The 17,597-nt window shown below is 46.5% G+C and overlaps 1 protein-coding gene and 1 long non-coding RNA gene across 4 annotated transcripts in view; one reads left to right on the top strand and one right to left on the bottom strand.

Moving 5' to 3' along the window:
- INTS6 (integrator complex subunit 6) overlaps positions 1-1,218 on the bottom strand; it is a 47,242-nt gene extending 46,024 nt beyond the window's left edge. The window contains exons 1-3 of one of the 2 annotated variants that reach the window (XM_042805866.1): positions 1,041-1,218; positions 558-695; positions 200-277 (exon numbers count right to left, since the gene is read on the bottom strand). In XM_042805866.1, coding sequence (XP_042661800.1) covers positions 200-277; positions 558-668 — 189 coding nt within the window. In that variant the 5' untranslated portion in view covers positions 669-695; positions 1,041-1,218. The other variant, XM_042805867.1, reaches the window with a different exon arrangement.
- Positions 189-5,390, top strand: LOC116965039. Of its 2 annotated transcripts, none has more exons than XR_006166771.1 (3): positions 189-303; positions 549-655; positions 2,497-5,390. It is a non-coding gene; the product is annotated as an uncharacterized LOC116965039 (long non-coding RNA). The 2 variants fall into 2 exon arrangements; XR_006166770.1 differs by having other exon boundaries at positions 207-303; positions 545-655.
- Positions 5,391-17,597: the final 12,207 nt, after the last annotated feature.

Below are 17,597 nucleotides of genomic sequence, written 5' to 3'. Positions count from 1 at the left end.
AAAAAAAAAAAAAAAAAAAAAAAAATGTCGGCCATGTTGATGTCAGCGCTGCCGCCGCCAGAGCCCGTGTGTGTGTGTGTGTGCCCAGCTCCCCCGGCAGCCCCGGCGCGGCGGGCGGGGGGGGGGCAGCAGCGCGGAGGGGCCGGAAGGAGGCCGGGGGGGGGGGGGGGGGGGGGCGGGGAGTGAGAGCGGGGGTTACCTTGATAGCGTAGGGAGGCTCCTCGAAAGTGACCAGCATGTACCTGTCTCCTCTGCTGGCCGGGTCCCGGGCTCGGAGCTGCGGCGCGGGGGACAAAGCAGAGGGTGAGCCCAAGAGGAGGAGGAGGAGGAGGGAGCGCCGCCGGTGCCCCCCCCCCTCCCCAAAAGCCCGGGCTCGGCTCGGCACGGCCCTGCCCTCCCGTCCCCTCCCTCCCTGCCCGCACACACACGCACTCCCGCCCTCGCCCCGCGCCCCCCGGCCCAGGCAGCCCCCCGCGCCCTGCCCTCCCCCCCCCTTCCCCTCCCCGCGCAGTCACTCTCGCTCTCTCTCGCCTCCTCTCGCAAGGCAGAGCCGGTACCTTCATGAAAGTCTCTACAGCGCCTTTGGCTACGTCCAGATAGGTGGTGCCCAGATGGGTGCGCTGGTTCATGGAGGCGGACGTGTCTATCAGGAAGAGTAAGATGGGCATAGTGCGGAGGGGCCGGCGGCCGGGCGGCTACATGGACAGCGGGCGGGGGGTTGAGGGGAGAACCGCGGGGCGGGAGGGGGGGGGGGGGGGTAAGAGAAGAAGAAGACGGGGGACAGGAGAGGAGTAAGTGGCTGTGAGTGCTCTGCACGGGGAAGGGCGCCTCCCCGCTGCCCCTCTGCCGAGGCGGGGGGGAAGGGGGGGCAGCCCTGCCTGCCCTGCCCTCCTTTGTGTGAGGGGCCTGCTCAGCCCAACACAGGCTGGTTTATGAGGGAAGAGGCGGATAGGGCTGCGCTGCTGCTAACCTTCCCCCCCACCGCCACCTTCCTCCTCCTCCACCGCCGCCCGCCCTCCCCCTCCCCCTGTTGATGTTACTCAGAAGTTTCAGGCGGAGCAGCCGCAGCCCCGCCACCCCCGGCACTTTCTCGCTCTGACTGAGGCGCTTCCTCGCTCGCCGCCCGCTTTTAAGGCAGGCTGGGCAGGTCGGGCCCCGCCTCCGAAGGACACGTCCCCGCCCCACGTGACCGCCTCCCGGCCCCACCATAGGGCTCCCGGTAACCCCTCATTAGCATATTCAAATCGCCGGGGGAAGGGCGGTGCGGGGAGGGGAGGGTGGCCGGAGCCGCTGAGGGAGAGGGCGGCGGGGGTAGCGCCGCCACGCATGCGCAGTGGCGCTGGGTTGGGAGATGGGGGGGGGGGGGGGAACAGGGGCCGGGGCGGGGGCGCCGCCGCGCCCTCAGATGGACGTTCCCGGGGGCAGAAGAAATGGGGAGGGGTGACGGGGAACGCGGGCGGGGGGAGACCCGCCGCCGCTCCTGCTCCTCAGCGCTGGGCTATTTGGAGGGTGACGCCTCCGGTTGAGCGGGGGGGGCCGGGGTTATCGCCCTCCCCGACCCGCCGGTTTCTGAGGCGCGGCGGCGGGCGGGAGCCCGGGCGGCGGGGGTAGGCCCCGGGGGAGCGCAGGCCCGGCCGGGGCGGTGACTCCGGCGCTGGGGGTTTTGTCCCCAGCCGGGAGCGGGCGGGTGAGTCACGGCGGAGGGGAGGGGGGGGGGTGTGGAAAGAAGGGGCGGGCGCTGCCCCCCGCCTCGTCTGGCGGGCGCCACGGCTTCTCCTTGAGGCTGCGGGAAGGTCCCCGGGCCGCGGGGAGCCGCCTCCTGCCCCGGCGGGGCCTTCCCCCTCAGGGACCCTGTCAGGGGGTGCCGGTACCGGGTGCCAGCTCAGCCCCTTCGGCTGGGGGGGGGGGGGCGGCCAGGGACCCCGAGGTCAGCCTGAAGCCCGGGGGGGGGGGGGTCTCGTTCCTCAAGGGAACTTGGGCTCCTGGCAGGCAGTGCTTGTGTCGCCTGGCATACCCGCTGGGTTTAGGATGTGGAAAACGGTGTTCGGTACCATTTTGAGGGTGAATTCCCAGAGGCATGGTCTGGCCTTCCACTCGAGGCTTAGCAGAGAAAAAAAAAAAAAAAAATAATAATAAAAAAAAAAAATTGGCTAGCCCTAGCTGTGACCTTTTCCCCTACATACGGGCAGAGATTAACACTAATGTTTCTTTGATCCACGCTAAGGCACTCCAAATTTACTTCCGATAAATCATATAATTGTGGAGTGTTTCCAACCAATTAATGACGAAGATCTCTGTTCTCAGTTGTTTGTTTGGTGGTTTGTGTTTTGGTTTTGTTTTTTTTTTTCCCCAGCAGTCCAGTCTGTGCTGTTTCTGATCTCACAGCCTTGGAGCAGTAACTCTGGAGCCATTTCTTGGTATAATCTGTTCAGGAGATTGCTCTGCTTCCTATCTGACTGATTTTTATTTATTTTATTTTTTTTTTTCCTGATCCAGCTGATGTGCTCCCACAGCCACTGCTCTAGAAGGTATGAAGCCACTGTGCTCCTTCCTTCTCTCAAGATAAAATTGGCAGTGGCCTGGTTTGATTCATCTTGCTCTCCCAGGCAAGATTTCTGTTGTTAGGCAAGAGCTTTGGGCTTTTTTTTTTTTTTTTTTTTTTTTTTTTTTCAGACTAATGAAAGATTAGCATTTAGTTTCTAGGAAGAGAGAGGGTTAGAGTCATATTTCCATTACAGATTGGTATGCTTGCTTATGCCTGCGAGCAGCTTCTTTTGGCTTTCCTGTCAGGGCAGCATCTGTGACCTGTGCCATCCCTTCTCAGGCCTTGGGGTGAAGTCAGGGGCGCTTCCCTTTCATCCCCGTTCCCCATTCAAGGCCGTTCAGGAATCTCCAATCTCGAGGATCCTGTGAGAGCTGGGAGGGAAATTGCGGGAGTCAGTGCAGGCTGAAATACGGCGACTGGGTTTCTTTGGAAGCAACATTTTTGCTATGAGTGTTTCTCAGAGTGGAGCCTGCTGGTGGCGGTAAGAGTGGCCAAGCCTGTGTGCACCCAGCGGCACTCGAGCCGCTTGCATCTTGCCAACAGTCCAGTGCTAGTGCCACACCAGTGGCGCTGCCTCTCGTGACCAGCAGCAAGGCTGTGCTGCTCCAGGTTCTTGCTGGTTAATCTGAAGCCCTGCCGTCAGAGGCAGCAAACCAGCAGGTGCTGCAGAGGCCACAGACTGTCCTGGAATCCAGCTGCATGCCAGCCCCCGTTACACAGTGCAGCGTTCGGACTGTCAGAGGGGCTTGGTTCGCAGTCGTTTTGTCTCTACAGAGGTGTTTTGGGACACCTTTCTGCCCTTCAGATCCCCGCGGAAAGTTGCAGCTCCTACGGTCAGCAAGGCTTGCTGCTGCTAGGGTAGTAACTGTCTCCCTGAGGTGGTGGGGTTCAAGTTGTTATGTAAAGGCCGCGGGGCTGCTTTAACAACTCGTGCCTTGGGATTCGTAACTTCGTTGGGGAGTAATGTTGAGAGAGTGTATGCCGTCGGCTGCTAATTGGCTTCCTTTTAAATCTCTGAGATAGGCACATTCTTCAGACATGCTATCTTTTCTGTTTGCCTGTTGCTGATGTTTCATTGACTGTCCGAATAAAAACAGCGTCGCCTTGACGTGTCAAGCATCATGTATCTTCTTGGAGAGCATCCTAAAAACGGGAAACTTCTGGAATCGTTCCTTCTCCAAAGTGCTGGAAAAAAGGCATTTTAGAGCCCTTGCCATACCAGGAAAATGTCATGGTGGAAGGCAGCCTGTACTGTGGAGACTTTGCATAAATCCTGGAGGGTCATTTGGAATTTTTAAGTTTTGTTGCCAGTAAACGAAGTGAGAGGGGGGGAAAAAAAAGCCGAGTTAACTCTTAGTGGTAGCATCGGTTATAAACCAGCATGAATTCTGAACCAACTTTGAAAACTGCAAGCCGTAGGCAAGCTGCAGTTTTCTTACCAGCACAAGAGGAAGGTGGGACCGAAGCAGCTGGGCCCATTCCACCCTTGGTCCCCTCAGCCCTGCTGACTATTACTGGTAGAAGAATCCCACAGACAAAAAAAAGCTACATGCAGCTCCAATGGGATCTGTACAAGCCAAACCACTTTACTGCAGTTTTCTGTATGTCCTTGCTTTTTGCTGTTACGTTGAAAGCCATTTGGAACATTCAGTTCTTCCTGCTGCTGTGCATTTCTACTGGGTCCATATTAGATCCCCTCCAGGTCAGAATCGAGGCGGGGGGTGTGTTGTCTGTGGTAGGCATTAGTACTTCTCTTCTGGGAGCCAGCCAGTTTGATTAATATTGAGAACGATTCTTTCAAAGATAGATAATCAACCCAAGCCTTAAGTGTGTAGCAGCCTCTTGATGTGAGAGTCGTAATGGCTGGTACTGCCATCAGAGTCACATTTATAAATCCGTACGGGAGATTTGCTGCGAAGGAACAAAACCCGGTGATATTAGTGCTTATGCTCATTACTGGTAGAGCTGACACAGCTGAGCAGGGAGAGAGCTTGAGGCTGTCACTGCAAACATTCATCTTTTTCTGCTTTCAGCTTTTTCATACGGTGGGCGAAGTTGTACCCCATGCGTATTCTAAATGAGCCAGTCCTACCTTTTCTCCCAAATCCAGACGAATGATTTCAGCACCGTTCTGTCTGGAGGAATACTCCTGCTGTCCAGCTGATGCCAAAGATTCCAGCGAATGTCACAGAATTTTTGTTTGGTATTTGTCGTGCATCCATGAGGGAGCATGAATTTATGTCTAAGAATACTCATATTCTGATCTTCAGAATGGGCATTGTCCATTTGGGGACAAATAAGACGGTATTAAAAATGCAAATTTCACTTTAAATTTGAATGCTAAGTCAATACATCAAAACTCATATATAAGTATGAAAATATACCTGAAAAAAAAAAAATGTATTAAAAAAATCAGAGAGTGTTCTTGGTATAATTTGCTGTTACTGTGTTTTCTCCTCAAACATCATCTTCTCCCAGCCAATATTTGTGAGATTTTTGTTGTATTATCACATAGTGTTAGCCTTATTTTGTCCTAAACTGCAGGCTTGAATGGAAGATGTCATGCTAAAGACCTTCAAGCAGGTCTGAGAGCCAAAATTGACAGTATAAATATATGTGTATAAATATGTGTGTGTGGGGTTTTTTTTTTTACTTGGTTTTCTCCTTGTTTCACAAAAAATATTTCAAGATCTTGGTCAATCCAGGTTTTAATGACATGAGTATATTTTTCAGAGCTTTCTTTAGAATACCATTCCATAGTCTTGTAGTTTGTCACCATTAAGCATTTTTCCCTGTTTAAAAGTGTTATATTTTCCATTGCTTAATGTTATGTTACTGCTTATCATTAAAATATATATCTTTATACAACATTCTGAGTTTCAGTGTATTATCTTTTAATACTTATCCCCTAATCCTTTTAGTCTTCCTTTAGCCAAGTTCTGCGCATTCAACTTGCTTGCTTTTTTTTATAAATAAAAATTTATTTTTCACTTATCTTGCATACATGCCAGCTTTTATTGGTGAGGTTTTGGGTTGTTTTTACTGGTTTTAGTTCAGTGGGGTTTGACGCTACTTTTTTTTTTTTTCCCCTCCCTGAAATTGTTATCAAAGAGAAATGCATTTAATCTTAGAATTCAGGTAGCTTAGGTAAAAATATAAAACTCATCCTAGACTGAGTGATTACTGAGAAGGCTGGGATCAGATAAGATGTAACCCCACAAATTTTTCAGAAAAGTGGCGTTCAGATAAGCGGATCTCGGGTTTTTTACGTATGTTCTAGAACTTGGACTGAGGATGCCTGTTTTTCTAAAATTCGCAGAGGCAGCTGCCTGCCTTTGAAACTGTCTCGCACCTTTTAGCAGTCTGTACTTCGGCTTCTCCAGCACCGGAACCCACTGGAACTACACCCCTTTGCGGAACCACGACCTCTAAAAGAAGTTGCCCTCCGGCTGCTCCTGGCCCCCTCCGTCCCTCGGGGAACCCAGAGGATGGCCTCTGAGGCTTCCTGGGGGTTTTTGCATTCCCCACCACCCCTCCGGGCATCCAAATCCCACGCTGTTCCCTGGCTTGGGAGCTGGAACTGCAGGGAGCAGCCGGGTGCCATCCAGGGGAAGAACAGTTGACACGGAAATGCAAGGAAACGGCTGTTACAGTAGTTTGATAGAGTTTGTTTTCTAACTGTACAGGGACTGGGAGAGTAAGTCCATTAATATTTGTGAAGTGCTTCGGTTCTTCTAAAGAAAGTTGTGACAGAAGTGCATAGTAAGATTATTTTCAGAGGAAAAACTAATCTCTTTGAGGACCATCTGTGCTGTGACAGCACAAGTCAGTCAATTAAGGATGGAGAGGTTGCAAGGCACCTGAGCAGGAGATAAGGAGGCTTTTGTCATTAAAATGAAGCGCTGTGTTTGATACCTGCTGCTCCTTTGGTATTGCTGGCCTTGCACCCAAGGGTCTTCTAGGCTGTGCGTTGTCTTCGGATGTATCTAACTGTTAAAACAGCAAGACCTCTCCTGTTTGGTACTGGGGGGGGAATATTAAATCTCGCATGGAGAAAGCTGCTTAAAACAAACATTTCAAAGTTATGGTTGTAATACGGTAGTACACACAAGGATTTAAATAGATTTGCAGTTCTTATATATCCTTCCTGATGTGTTACGTCGCTCCTTTAACTTAAGGTAGGACTGTGGTCAAGAGCAAAAACCTGTCTCGGCTCTGAGCCTTTAAATTTATTCCATCTCTTGGGTATCTCAGCTGGTGTGTCAAGACTCAAAGAGAACAAAAAACACTCTCTAGCCTACAAAAGCTAAGATATTTTACCTTTCTTTCTATCTTCTTGAACTTATTTTCCATCCTTGAGATGCTGGTAGCAGCAGGCAGCAGCAGTCCCCTTGATTCCTGATAACACCAGAGCGCCCAGGGAAATACTGGTGCAAACTTCTCAGCTTCCCTCCAGCCCCCGTGAGGACAGGAGGAGTCTTATGCATTTGCTAAAAAAAAAAAAAAAAAACAACCAAAAAACAAAAAACCAAAACCAAGTCTGAGGATACCTTTTCTTATTATGTCAGGGAAAGAAGAAAAAAAAAAAATCCTCTCCTGTCAGGATGGCCAGAGATAATAGTTATCTCTCTCAGAGAGTTTGAGAGAGAGCATTTGTAGCAGTCCACCCTGGTTTTGTTTAGTTTTCTCTTCTTGCAGCCCTGGTTACAAGCTCCCGTGCGTGCGTAAGGGGTGAACGCAGTCCTCCACACAAATACCTGTAACACACGAGGTTGCCATGCAGGCTGTCCTGGGGGTGGCAGGAACAGAACTAGGATATTCCTCCCCCACAAGGCCACTTTTAAATGATCTTTCAGCTGGCTGTTACATCCCTGGCAGGGAAGCTTTCCCGGGGCAGCGGTGCCCTGCCCATACCCGCCGGCCCCGGCGATCCCCGTCTCCATTCCAGCAGCTGCTTTTGTTTGTTGCTCCAAGCATTCCTCCTTGCCTACACTACCAAGTTTCAGTAGCCCTGGAAATCATATCCTTCCTGAAGCACTGGACCCTCCCGCACATTTCATAGCATAGCAACGTAACTCCATTACCATGGAGCCCAGACACAGGCGTGCAGAATTTATCTCACTAATCGAGCGGCTAAGGGACACCAATTCCAGCTCCAGTCAGCTTGGAGTATAAAGCAGTTACAGCTAAAAGATAGTCTACAAGCACTTCCCAGGGAGGCAAAACAATAAGGTGTGGTTTTCTTCTTCTTTTTCTTTTTTAATGGCCAACGTAATGAGATTAGTCTTGGTAAACAGGAGGACAGAATTATTCATTCATCCCTAAATTGCTTCCCACTGAGGTATCACACCTGCGTGTGGTATATGAGAGCTGGGAGCTCCTTCTTTAAAATATTGCCACGCTGTAGAAGTTCATTATCCAGCTTTTACTCCAAATGTGATTATTATGCATTGCCATCTTTTGCCCCAAATCAAAATACGCTCTAAAAGAAAGATGCACTCGGTCGCTCTCTGCAAAGCAGCTGGCATGGCTGGTGTCAAACAGAATATAGACCAGTCGGTCTGTCTTTTGCCAGTTAATGAAAACTTATCAAATCTCAACTAGTAGCTAATTGGAAATCTCTACAAAAGCCATCTATAAAACACAGACATAGGTCTTCTAGAATAAAACAAACCTGATAAAGCCTCTTTCATCCAGGGAAGAAACCTGTTCATCTGTATTCCCTGGCTTCAAGCACCTTTGGCAAGGTGTTTGGGACTGTTTGCTGAACGTGGTATTCAAAAGATACGGTTAAAATTAAATGAGAGGTTTGGGGTTTCTTTTTTCTTTTATGCACACGTGGAAGCCCTGATATAAGGCCTGTTTGTTACAGAAAATTTGAATGGATGCCCCAGTAGGCAAATCTGTCTTGTACCAACTTGCAGAAAAATAGTGTTTTAGAAATATTTCAAACAGGAGGAAAGGACACTTAAAACATGGCTTTGGAAAGCACAAAAGGATAATTCTTACCAAGATGAGATTACAAAAGCATTTCTCATTAGGAAAATTTTAGAACTGACTTAAGACCAGCTTATAACAAACCTTGAATTACAAGTGTAACCCTTTTTCATAACAACAGTCTTCACCAAGCAGTGCTATTTTGGTCAGTGATGAGTTCTTTTGTTGTTGGAGATGGCTTTCAATTTCATGATGTTGCAATCGGAAAGCCCTGAATGTTTCAGGATCAGTTCTAATATTTTCCTGTTGGTAAGCCATTTTTAAGGCAATATACGGTTTATGGTTATTTTCCAAAAATGGGTCCAAAATAAAAAGTCCAAGAAAGTCCATCCCATAATTCAGGCTGACACTAAGTGTACGCTTCTCCGGATTTGGCAGAGTGTGTTGTGTACACTGGTTGTGTGATGAATGTAACATTTTCTCTTAAATTCTCCTGCTCCTTCCCTCTTTTAAAGCATTTCTATTTTCTGTTATTTCTGTTTTCCGAGGGCCTTGACACTGTTACATGCATTCACGCTGGCTGGTTTATGTGAGTTGGGAATACACAGCTAACAGTAATTTATATAACTGGGGTCTCGAAGGAAGATGAAACTTAACAATGCAAAGGAGACAAAAAATCAGGCTTTTAACTATTATAGCCATTCCATTTACTTTCAAGGTAGTGCAGGGCTTTTTTGGGGTTTGTATTTTGTTTTCCTCGATCAATTCTTACTTGTCTTCATGTCTTCCGTTTCAGGTTCTCTTTATCTTATCTTTTCCTTCAGAAAAAGTTACAATATGTTTTTCTTGACATCTCTGCTTAGATATTCAGTATGGCTCTCCTCAGCTGGCCCGCAGAAAGAAGCCAAAACTACTCATTTGCCCTGACAAGTGTTTCGCTGTCCGTGCTTTTGATGATTGGCTGTGCTGTGTGTCTGACTTCTGCAGCAGCTAATAAGTAACTCCTGATTCCAGCATAACTCCAGATTCCAAAGGTTGGCAGGTATCACTGGAGCCCTCGTTTCCGAGGTAAGTGACAGTCCTTTAACCCAATTACAGTCCAGCGCAGCGTGGCTGGACTCCCTGTGGCCCTCTCCCAACCAGCTACCGCAGATGCGGGGAATGGCACAGGGCGCCTTCTTCAAGGGGAATTAGGGGCTGTTATGCTTGAATTTATACTTTGTTTCAAATGCTCCAGCCGGTTTCCACCAAATGCACTGTTTTTTCCACTGCTGCATCTGCTCGTTGTTTCCTAACTCCCTTTTTTTTATACTGAAATCTATTCCTTGTGTTTTAACATGTTTTACGGTAGTTTTCACTGAGACTTTGGGTGTTTTTCCTTTGTTGAGTTCGCTGGACGCTTTTGTCAGCGCTCCTCTAGTTAATATGGCCAATTTTGATATAATGTCAGTTAGCTTGTGGAGTATATTGTGACCATCATCTGTTTCTGTTCCTTATCACACTGACAGCAATCCAGCAGACCACCACGACCAGCATCAAACTTTCCTGTAATTCTGGCATCCTAGTAAATTCCTCCCTGACTGGCAATAAGAAGGTCTTACACGTCTTTTTCTCTGCTTGAATTCTCTGTTTTCTGGATTGTGAAATTATCCTCTGCATAATTCAAGAACCGTTTCATGATCTATGTTTAGCAGAATTTGTTACCCAACAGATGTCTGGACAGTTAATGACCTCTGTAAGTACAGCCCTGTGATTTCTTGCTACTGATGGTCCAAGAATTTTTAATCTCTTCTGCTACAAGTCAGCGCTAGGGCAGCATGTCGCCTCTTGTTAAAAAACAAAAGCATAAAATGTGTGTAAATTTTCCCTTCAGAATTGTTATGCCTAGTCAGAAGTGGCTTTTCTCCCTCATTCTTTTTTGAGTCTTTATGTTTGTGAATGTGTGCATACATAAATGCGCATAGTTCCACATTTTCCTGGCCAAAAACAAAGGACATGAATAAAACACCCTGAAATTAATCAGAATATCGTTTCAAAGAAAAAGTACTTCCGTAAATACAAGTCAGAACTGACACTGCCAGCCTTGTAGTTGGGGAAAGGGTGGATGCCTAGAAAAGCCCATGGTAGGAAAGCCTCTTCAGCTGTCACTTTTACGCATATGGCAAATGTAGTCTTGCAAGAGGATTTGGAGGCACTGGAGCCAGATCATTACTGCTGGCCAGTGATGTGTTCACAGTATGAAATCATGCTGCAGCTGCACAACCATTCCCTCTTTCCTCCTCCCCATTCAGATCAGGCCTGAGCCCATCCCTTCATAGGAAAGTTGTCCTAGTTTCTCTTCTTGTTTTTTTTTTTGGTTTGTTTTTTTTTTTTTTTTTTCCTCTCTTTTCAGTTATTGGCACTTAGGGGAGCAAAACTATCAGGCAGGCTTGTATCAAAGAGGAGGTAAGAGAGTCCCTAACATCTGCCACCCCTCTCACAGGAGAGGGAGTCAAGGAATCGAATGCTGCTTGATACAGATCCTGTCAGACATCCCTATGGAAGGATCCTGCAAGCCAGATGCCCAAGTTCCTAGAACATAAACCTGCACAGCGAAGTGCTTGAGAGGATGGCTCACACTTCGCTGTACGCCACTGTGAAGGAGGGAAGCAGAACTGCCTGCACACAAGTGCTCCAGTAGCAGCTGGGCTCCCGGCAGCCTCCTGGGAGCCCCACCACATCGCTTCTGAACGCCAAGAGGTTTGCTAGATGTCTTGTTGGTACCTGCTGCTGCAGCAGGTCGTCGTGGCCGAATTACCGGATTAGAAGGTACCAAGGCCCTGGAGAAAGATTCGTCAGCTGGAGCTACGCTGGTAAGGGCCGGAGGCCAAGACTCCAGCACTGCTACACAGAGCTCTTCCAATTGCATTGTAATCGTCCTACCTGGCAGTTTTGTCTGGCGACCTCTCAGGTGGAAGCTGGACGTGGCGTGGAGGACAGCATGGAGCAGGGACCACTTCCCCAAAGGCAGCTTTGCATTATCACTCTTTCCTGGGGGAAGAAAATGTAGTTCTGTGATACAAGCTGAGACGCACCGTTTGGCCTCAAACCCCAAAGAACAATCTCTGGTCTGTTTTATGAACTAACAGAGCTGGACCCATCCTGGAGCAGGCACCAGAATTTCTTGCTACAGTTTTGGCCTTGGGCTTTCTAGCTTTAGGGAAAGGTTTCTTTTTTAATTTGGTTTTGTGGGGAGGTTGGTTGGTTGTTTTTTTTTTTGTTTGTTTGTTTGTTTTTTTTTGTTTTGTTTTGGGGTTTTTTTTGTTTTTTTTTTTGTTTTTTTAAATGTGTTTAAGTATGTGCATGCTTGCATACCTACCCATGTGGCTTTTCAGATGGAGAAACCTATTTCCATCACTCATTCATTACAACTGAGGGTCCTTACGTGTTCTTAATTACTACCTGTCCCTTCTCCGATGTCTTCTCACTTCAACACTTTGGGAGCACTGGCCAATTCTTACAGCGTTTCTTGTTGTGGTTTGGTGAAAAATAACTATTGCCCTAGTTCCCTCCTATTACTGGGAACTAATATAACACACCAGACAAGTTCTTTTGACTTCCAGAGCATCACTCAGACTCACATGGAGTCTTTCGAGCACCTTTATTTTTGACACTGATACCTGCTTTAAAGCCCCTGTGTGAAAATTGTCCTGTGCTCATATTAAGCATAGAGTACCGAGGCTATTCCGGGGCCAGTTAGCCTCAACACCAAAGGCTAATCAAAACTACCGAGAATGTCAGACTTTCTTCTTTTTTTCAGTTCCACATGGGCTGACTTGGGGGTTTTCTTTGTTTTCCCATTTGGAGTTTTCTCATCCACTTTCTGAGGTAGAGGTTGTACATTCACCAGTTTCTTAGTCTTCACAGAGGTGTTTCTATTTACCTTGTCAGATGATATTTTTACACAAGGAGGTCACCAAGTTGCAGAGGGGGCCATGACTGAATAACTGGTTTTCCTCTCCAGACGTGTGTGGCCTTTTGTCTCTAGAGCATTTACTATTTTACAAATAAAGAGTATTTCTCCCACTTTCATGAATTTTCTCATTCAGTGGCTGTCCTGGAACGGGCCAGTGCTTCCACACCCACTCTTGTCCCAGAGGATGTCTCCCCAGGGCAGCTAAACCTGTCTCAGATACGGTTCTCTCTTCAAAACCAAAGGGCACTCTCTAGATTCTGACTATAGACATATGGGCCTGCTACTGTGCAAGATGTTCAAAGCAATCAGGCATTCTGGCTGTTATCTAACTAGAATAAAAATGATGCTTATCAGGAATGGCCATGAGGTAATCAGGGAACCAAATGCTCCACACCACCATCCACGATGGTGCCCATCTAAATGTGGCATCACTGGGACGTGTGCTGACAGGCTGAGGAACCCCCCTCCTGCGGCGATGGCCAGAAATCCCGACTTACCTGCTGAGGTGAAGGTGACTCATAACATTTGCACAGCATAAGACATGAAAAAGTTTGATTAGACAATCTGGGATTCTTTTTTAACTCCTCAAACAGCCCTATGGTACTGAGTCATAAGTCCCTGTATACACTGCAACTTCTGCAATTTTGCTCTCAAGCTGCTGCTCAGGACTTCTTTGCAGGAACCGTTTTCCACAGAAAGGATGAGTTCAGCCACCCTGCTTCAGGAACGGCAAGCTTTTAAAACAATCTTTTGTCACAGGTTCGAGTCGACAAAAATTGGCAGATTTAGTGAGTGTCTACCCATTTTTTTAAAGACTCAGATGCTTGTTTTGTACAATATGAAGCTTTCCGTGTAATTGCAGTAAGAGGTAATCTACAAAATGGCCTGACTTCAAGGAAGCTGCCCAGCTCAGAAAGCCTTCTTTTGAAAAATGCATATTAAAATGACACTAGAGCTTTAACAGTAGCACTGTTCAGATCTTTCAGGCCGTAAGTTGTATCAGACTTTGGGGTTTTGGGGTAAAATATTCATTCTTACTTCTGAGGTATTTTCAATATTAGCAGGCAAAAAAACAGTGTTTTATAGTAGTTTTCTTGGTTTATTTTCTCTTTATATGCTCAGATCGTAGAATCACGGCATGGTTTGAGTTGGAAGTGACCTTTAATGATCGCCTAGTTCCAACGCCCCTGCCACAAGCCGGGACACCATCTTAGACCAGACTGTTCCCAGCCCCGTCCAACCTGGCCTTGAACCCTTCCAGGGAGGGGGCACCCACAGCTGCTCTGGGCACCCTGGGCCAGCGCCTCACCAGCATCTTCACAGTGAAGAATTTCTTACTTATATCTAATCTTAAATCTACCCTCTTTCAGGTAAAAACCATTGCCACTTGTCCTGTTGCTTCAAGCCTTGGTAAAATGCCTCTCTCTGTCTTTCTTATAAGCCCCCCTTTATATAATTGAAAAGATGCAATAAGGTCCCCCCGGAGCCTTCTCTTCTCCAGGCTGAACCCCCCCAGCTCTCTCAGCCCGGCCCCCCAGGGGAGCTGCTCCAGCCCCCCCAGCATCTCCGTGGCCTCCTCTGGCCCCGCTCGAGCAGCTCCGGGTCCTTCTGCTGTTGGGGGCCCCCGAGCTGGCCCCAGCACTGCAGGGGGGTCTCCCCAGAGCGGAGCAGAGGGGGACAATCCCCCCCCCGGCCCTGCCGGCCGCGCCGCTTTTGATGCAGCCCAGGATGCGATCAGCTTTCTGGGCTGCGAACACACACGGCTGGCTCACATCTGATTTTTCATCCACCAGCACCCTCCAGACCTTCCCCCCGCCGTTGCTCTCAGTTCCCCGGGCCGCACTGACGGGGGGGGGGGGTGGAATTGCCCCGACCCAGCTGCGGGACACGCACTTGGCCTTCCTGAACTTCATGAGGTTTCAGATGGTCGAAAGCACTTTGTCAGCCTAACAACATCCACTGTAAGCCCATGGGTAGTAAAGGTGAGAATTTTTTTTTTAAAAATAGCTAAAACACAAAAGTTCTTGTAAGAAAATGTTCCTTGATATTCCCTGGACATGTTCTTAATTGTACACTTTAGGTGAAAGAAAAGGAAATACTTCAAAGCTTTCGTGTAGTTCGTGCATCATGTAAGGGAAATTTATTTTCCTTTCAAGCAGGTGATTTTAATGCATTTTCCAAATAGAAAAAATGTATTTATCGGCGATAGTCCACGATTATTCAGTATCACAAAGGGAAGGAAAATTTAGGGGTGGGGAAAAAAAAAAAAAATGTTCTGAAGTTCTGAGGCCTAGAAAAATACAAGAATAATGAGCGTAGAAGAATTAGTGGTCAGAAAGTTCCACCAAAAAGACAGTGAATTAAATTACAGAGGTTTTTTTACAGCAAGTCGGGAGCCCAGAATGTGAGTAATACTATAGCAGGATCAATGAGGACAAAGGAAACAGCAATAAGACTGCATACAATGCCAGAACTGCTTATGGGGCAAAATGTATGAGCCAGGAGTTCTCATTTGCAGCCCACACACTGACACAGCATCACTTTTTTTGTTCTCACATGTTCACAGTCAGTTACAAAGCCAATAGCACTTCCATGGCAGCTAAAAATGAGTGTATTCCTCCTCAGTAAGGTGCTACACAGTGGTACTGCCATGCATATTTTTTAAAGCGAATCTTTTTTTCCGTAACTTTGACCTACAGCAGATTCCAGCTGTTTCTGATAGGTCCTCATTTTCTGAATGCCCACATAAAACAAAACTAATGAAATATGGAAGAAAACTGTCATAATGAGCATGGAGGGATTATTAATAGAAATGTGATAGGCAGTACTGTTCACTGTGTGACTGATAAATACCTGGAGCAAAATAAGGAGCAATGTATAAATTTGACGGTGCATTTTTATAACCAGTTTTGTATTTTTAAGCAAGATGGACAAGTGCATTTTCCACAGAGCATTTGTGGTGCTCTGTGAAGTTTGGCTTTCTATATAAAGATCTCAACTATATTTGTTTCCCACATGCTTCCAAGAATGATGTAGCATCTGAAATTAAAAATATTTTTCAGTAACTATCTTACGAAGGCTATCACTGCTGACAAAACAAGAGAAGGACAGAATTTTAAACATGCAGTTTTGCAGTTGCATAGAAGTGCAAGTTTTTCAGAAATTTTAAGTCCCATATGCTGTAAAGCTGGAAAACATTCAGTTTACAAACAGCAGAAAAGCATGGGAGAATAAAACACTGCCACATTTGACAGCTATCGAGAGGCAGCTCTACTTGTTGCCAAGTGGTTTTACCTTTATTATGTGGTTATCTTTTGTGTATATACGTTCTTTGGTTTTGCATGGGTGATTGAGGAAGAGGCCTCAGAAGCCGAAATCTGGCTCGCTGTCAACGGAGCAGTTTTAAATTTAAGCACTGCATCAGTCAAAGTGCAGTTTTGCTCCCACACTAGTCCCCCCTCTTGAAGAGTGAGAGCAACTGGAATCAGGTTACTTAATGGCTCGAAGGGGTAAGTGTTGGGGAGTTTGGGCCTAAAATTTAATTGCCATAAAATATATTTTTTTTCTTTATTAAAGGCCCGTCCTTGGGATTATTAATATTACTCTTATTATTGTTGAGCACTTTATAAAAAGACTGTTTTTCTTAGTATCTGCAAAGAGGCCAACCTGCTTCACAAACTGTCCCACTCCCACTCCGTGGCCCCAGTGCTTGCCAGTTTTGGCTGAAAGGTATGTGAGCTGTCAGTACGTTGCTAGATCATGGAACGATCACAGTTTTGCAGAAGAATTGCAATCACACCAAAGCAGGACATGTTGTTGTGGTTTTTGCCCGAATCTGTTTCTCCTCTTGTAACAAAGGGAACAACTTTGCAGGCAGGAGTATCTAGACACAGGGCTGACCCCCGAGCTGGAGGCCCTCCAGCTGCCTCCTCTCTGGGCCACCCGTTTCTCCTGAAGTTCAGGACTCTCTCCAGCTTGTCCCAACTGTCACACAAGATGTGATTACCTATTATTTTGAACAAATTTAATTGGTAAGACTCAGAAGGACCTCACCCTGGTAAACCAAAATAAATAACACTTTTAAAAAACAATCCCCAAACCAACAAACAAAACAGAAGATGGAGCCAGAGAGCAGCTATTAAAGCAAATTGCCAGAGAAGATGGGGAATTCAACTTGCTCCAACTCCTAAGCCTCGAACAAGACGACAGAAGAGGAATTGGAGACCCATCTCCAAGACCCTGGTGCAGTATGAGGGCATGGAAGGCGGCTCCGCTGCGTGTGAACGCATCGGTTCAAACCAGCACTGCTTTTCCCCAGAGGTTTTCCGTCAGCATCCCCTACATGAACACGGGAGCCACTAGCCTGATTCTGCTCTATGGAAATCAAAGGAGTGAGAGTCAAACCACATCAAGAAAATAAAGGCCAAAACTAACAGAGGGAAGGATGTTGCATTTACCATGGTGGCACGCCAAAACGCAGAGTAAGAGGAAGGGTTCTAAGAAAGAAAGATGAGGTAATATTCATTTAATATAAAGTAAGCTGCATTTTTCACTCTGTGTCTACTGACAAATATACTCTTCCAAGAAAGTTGAAATAATCCAAGCATACTATACTAGTAACCACACTTTCTACCAATTCAGAATTTATATTAACAAGAACCTTTAAATTAAGTTCTCATATAAATATCCTTCCTTGTAATTTTTTTGATTACCTGCAAAAAGCACATACCAGAGGAGTGTCATATAATTCTTAACCCTGCAATTCATCTGAATGTAGGAAAAGAACTGAATAAGCTTGCTTTTCTTGGCTTCAAATTCAGTTACTAAGTTAACTTCCTTTTGGTCCTAGCAATATTTTTAATTCATGCAATTTGACCTGAAAGCTATGACAGAACATTTTAAAAATCTGCTAATAAATACATGTAAGATTTATTTTCTTGATTTTTTTTTTTCAATTTTATGGGGAAACACTTTTCTAAACTACCCTAATTTTGCTTCTGTAGGTACTCATTAAACTTGATGTCCACCATGATTCTGACTTGAAGTCTTCTTGTCCATTAGTTTTTGGGTTTATGGGAAAATTGTTTTTTAAAAGGTTTTGATCGAACCGTGTGTAACAACAGTAGGTCTGGGAGAACACTTAGGTCTTGCTGGTCATTT

This window comes from Tyto alba, unplaced genomic scaffold (assembly GCF_018691265.1).
Source record: "Tyto alba isolate M040663 unplaced genomic scaffold, T.alba_DEE_v4.0 Super-Scaffold_45, whole genome shotgun sequence".
In the NCBI taxonomy this organism is placed as follows: domain Eukaryota; kingdom Metazoa; phylum Chordata; class Aves; order Strigiformes; family Tytonidae; genus Tyto; species Tyto alba.
This window is presented reverse-complemented; position numbering and strand designations above follow the sequence as displayed.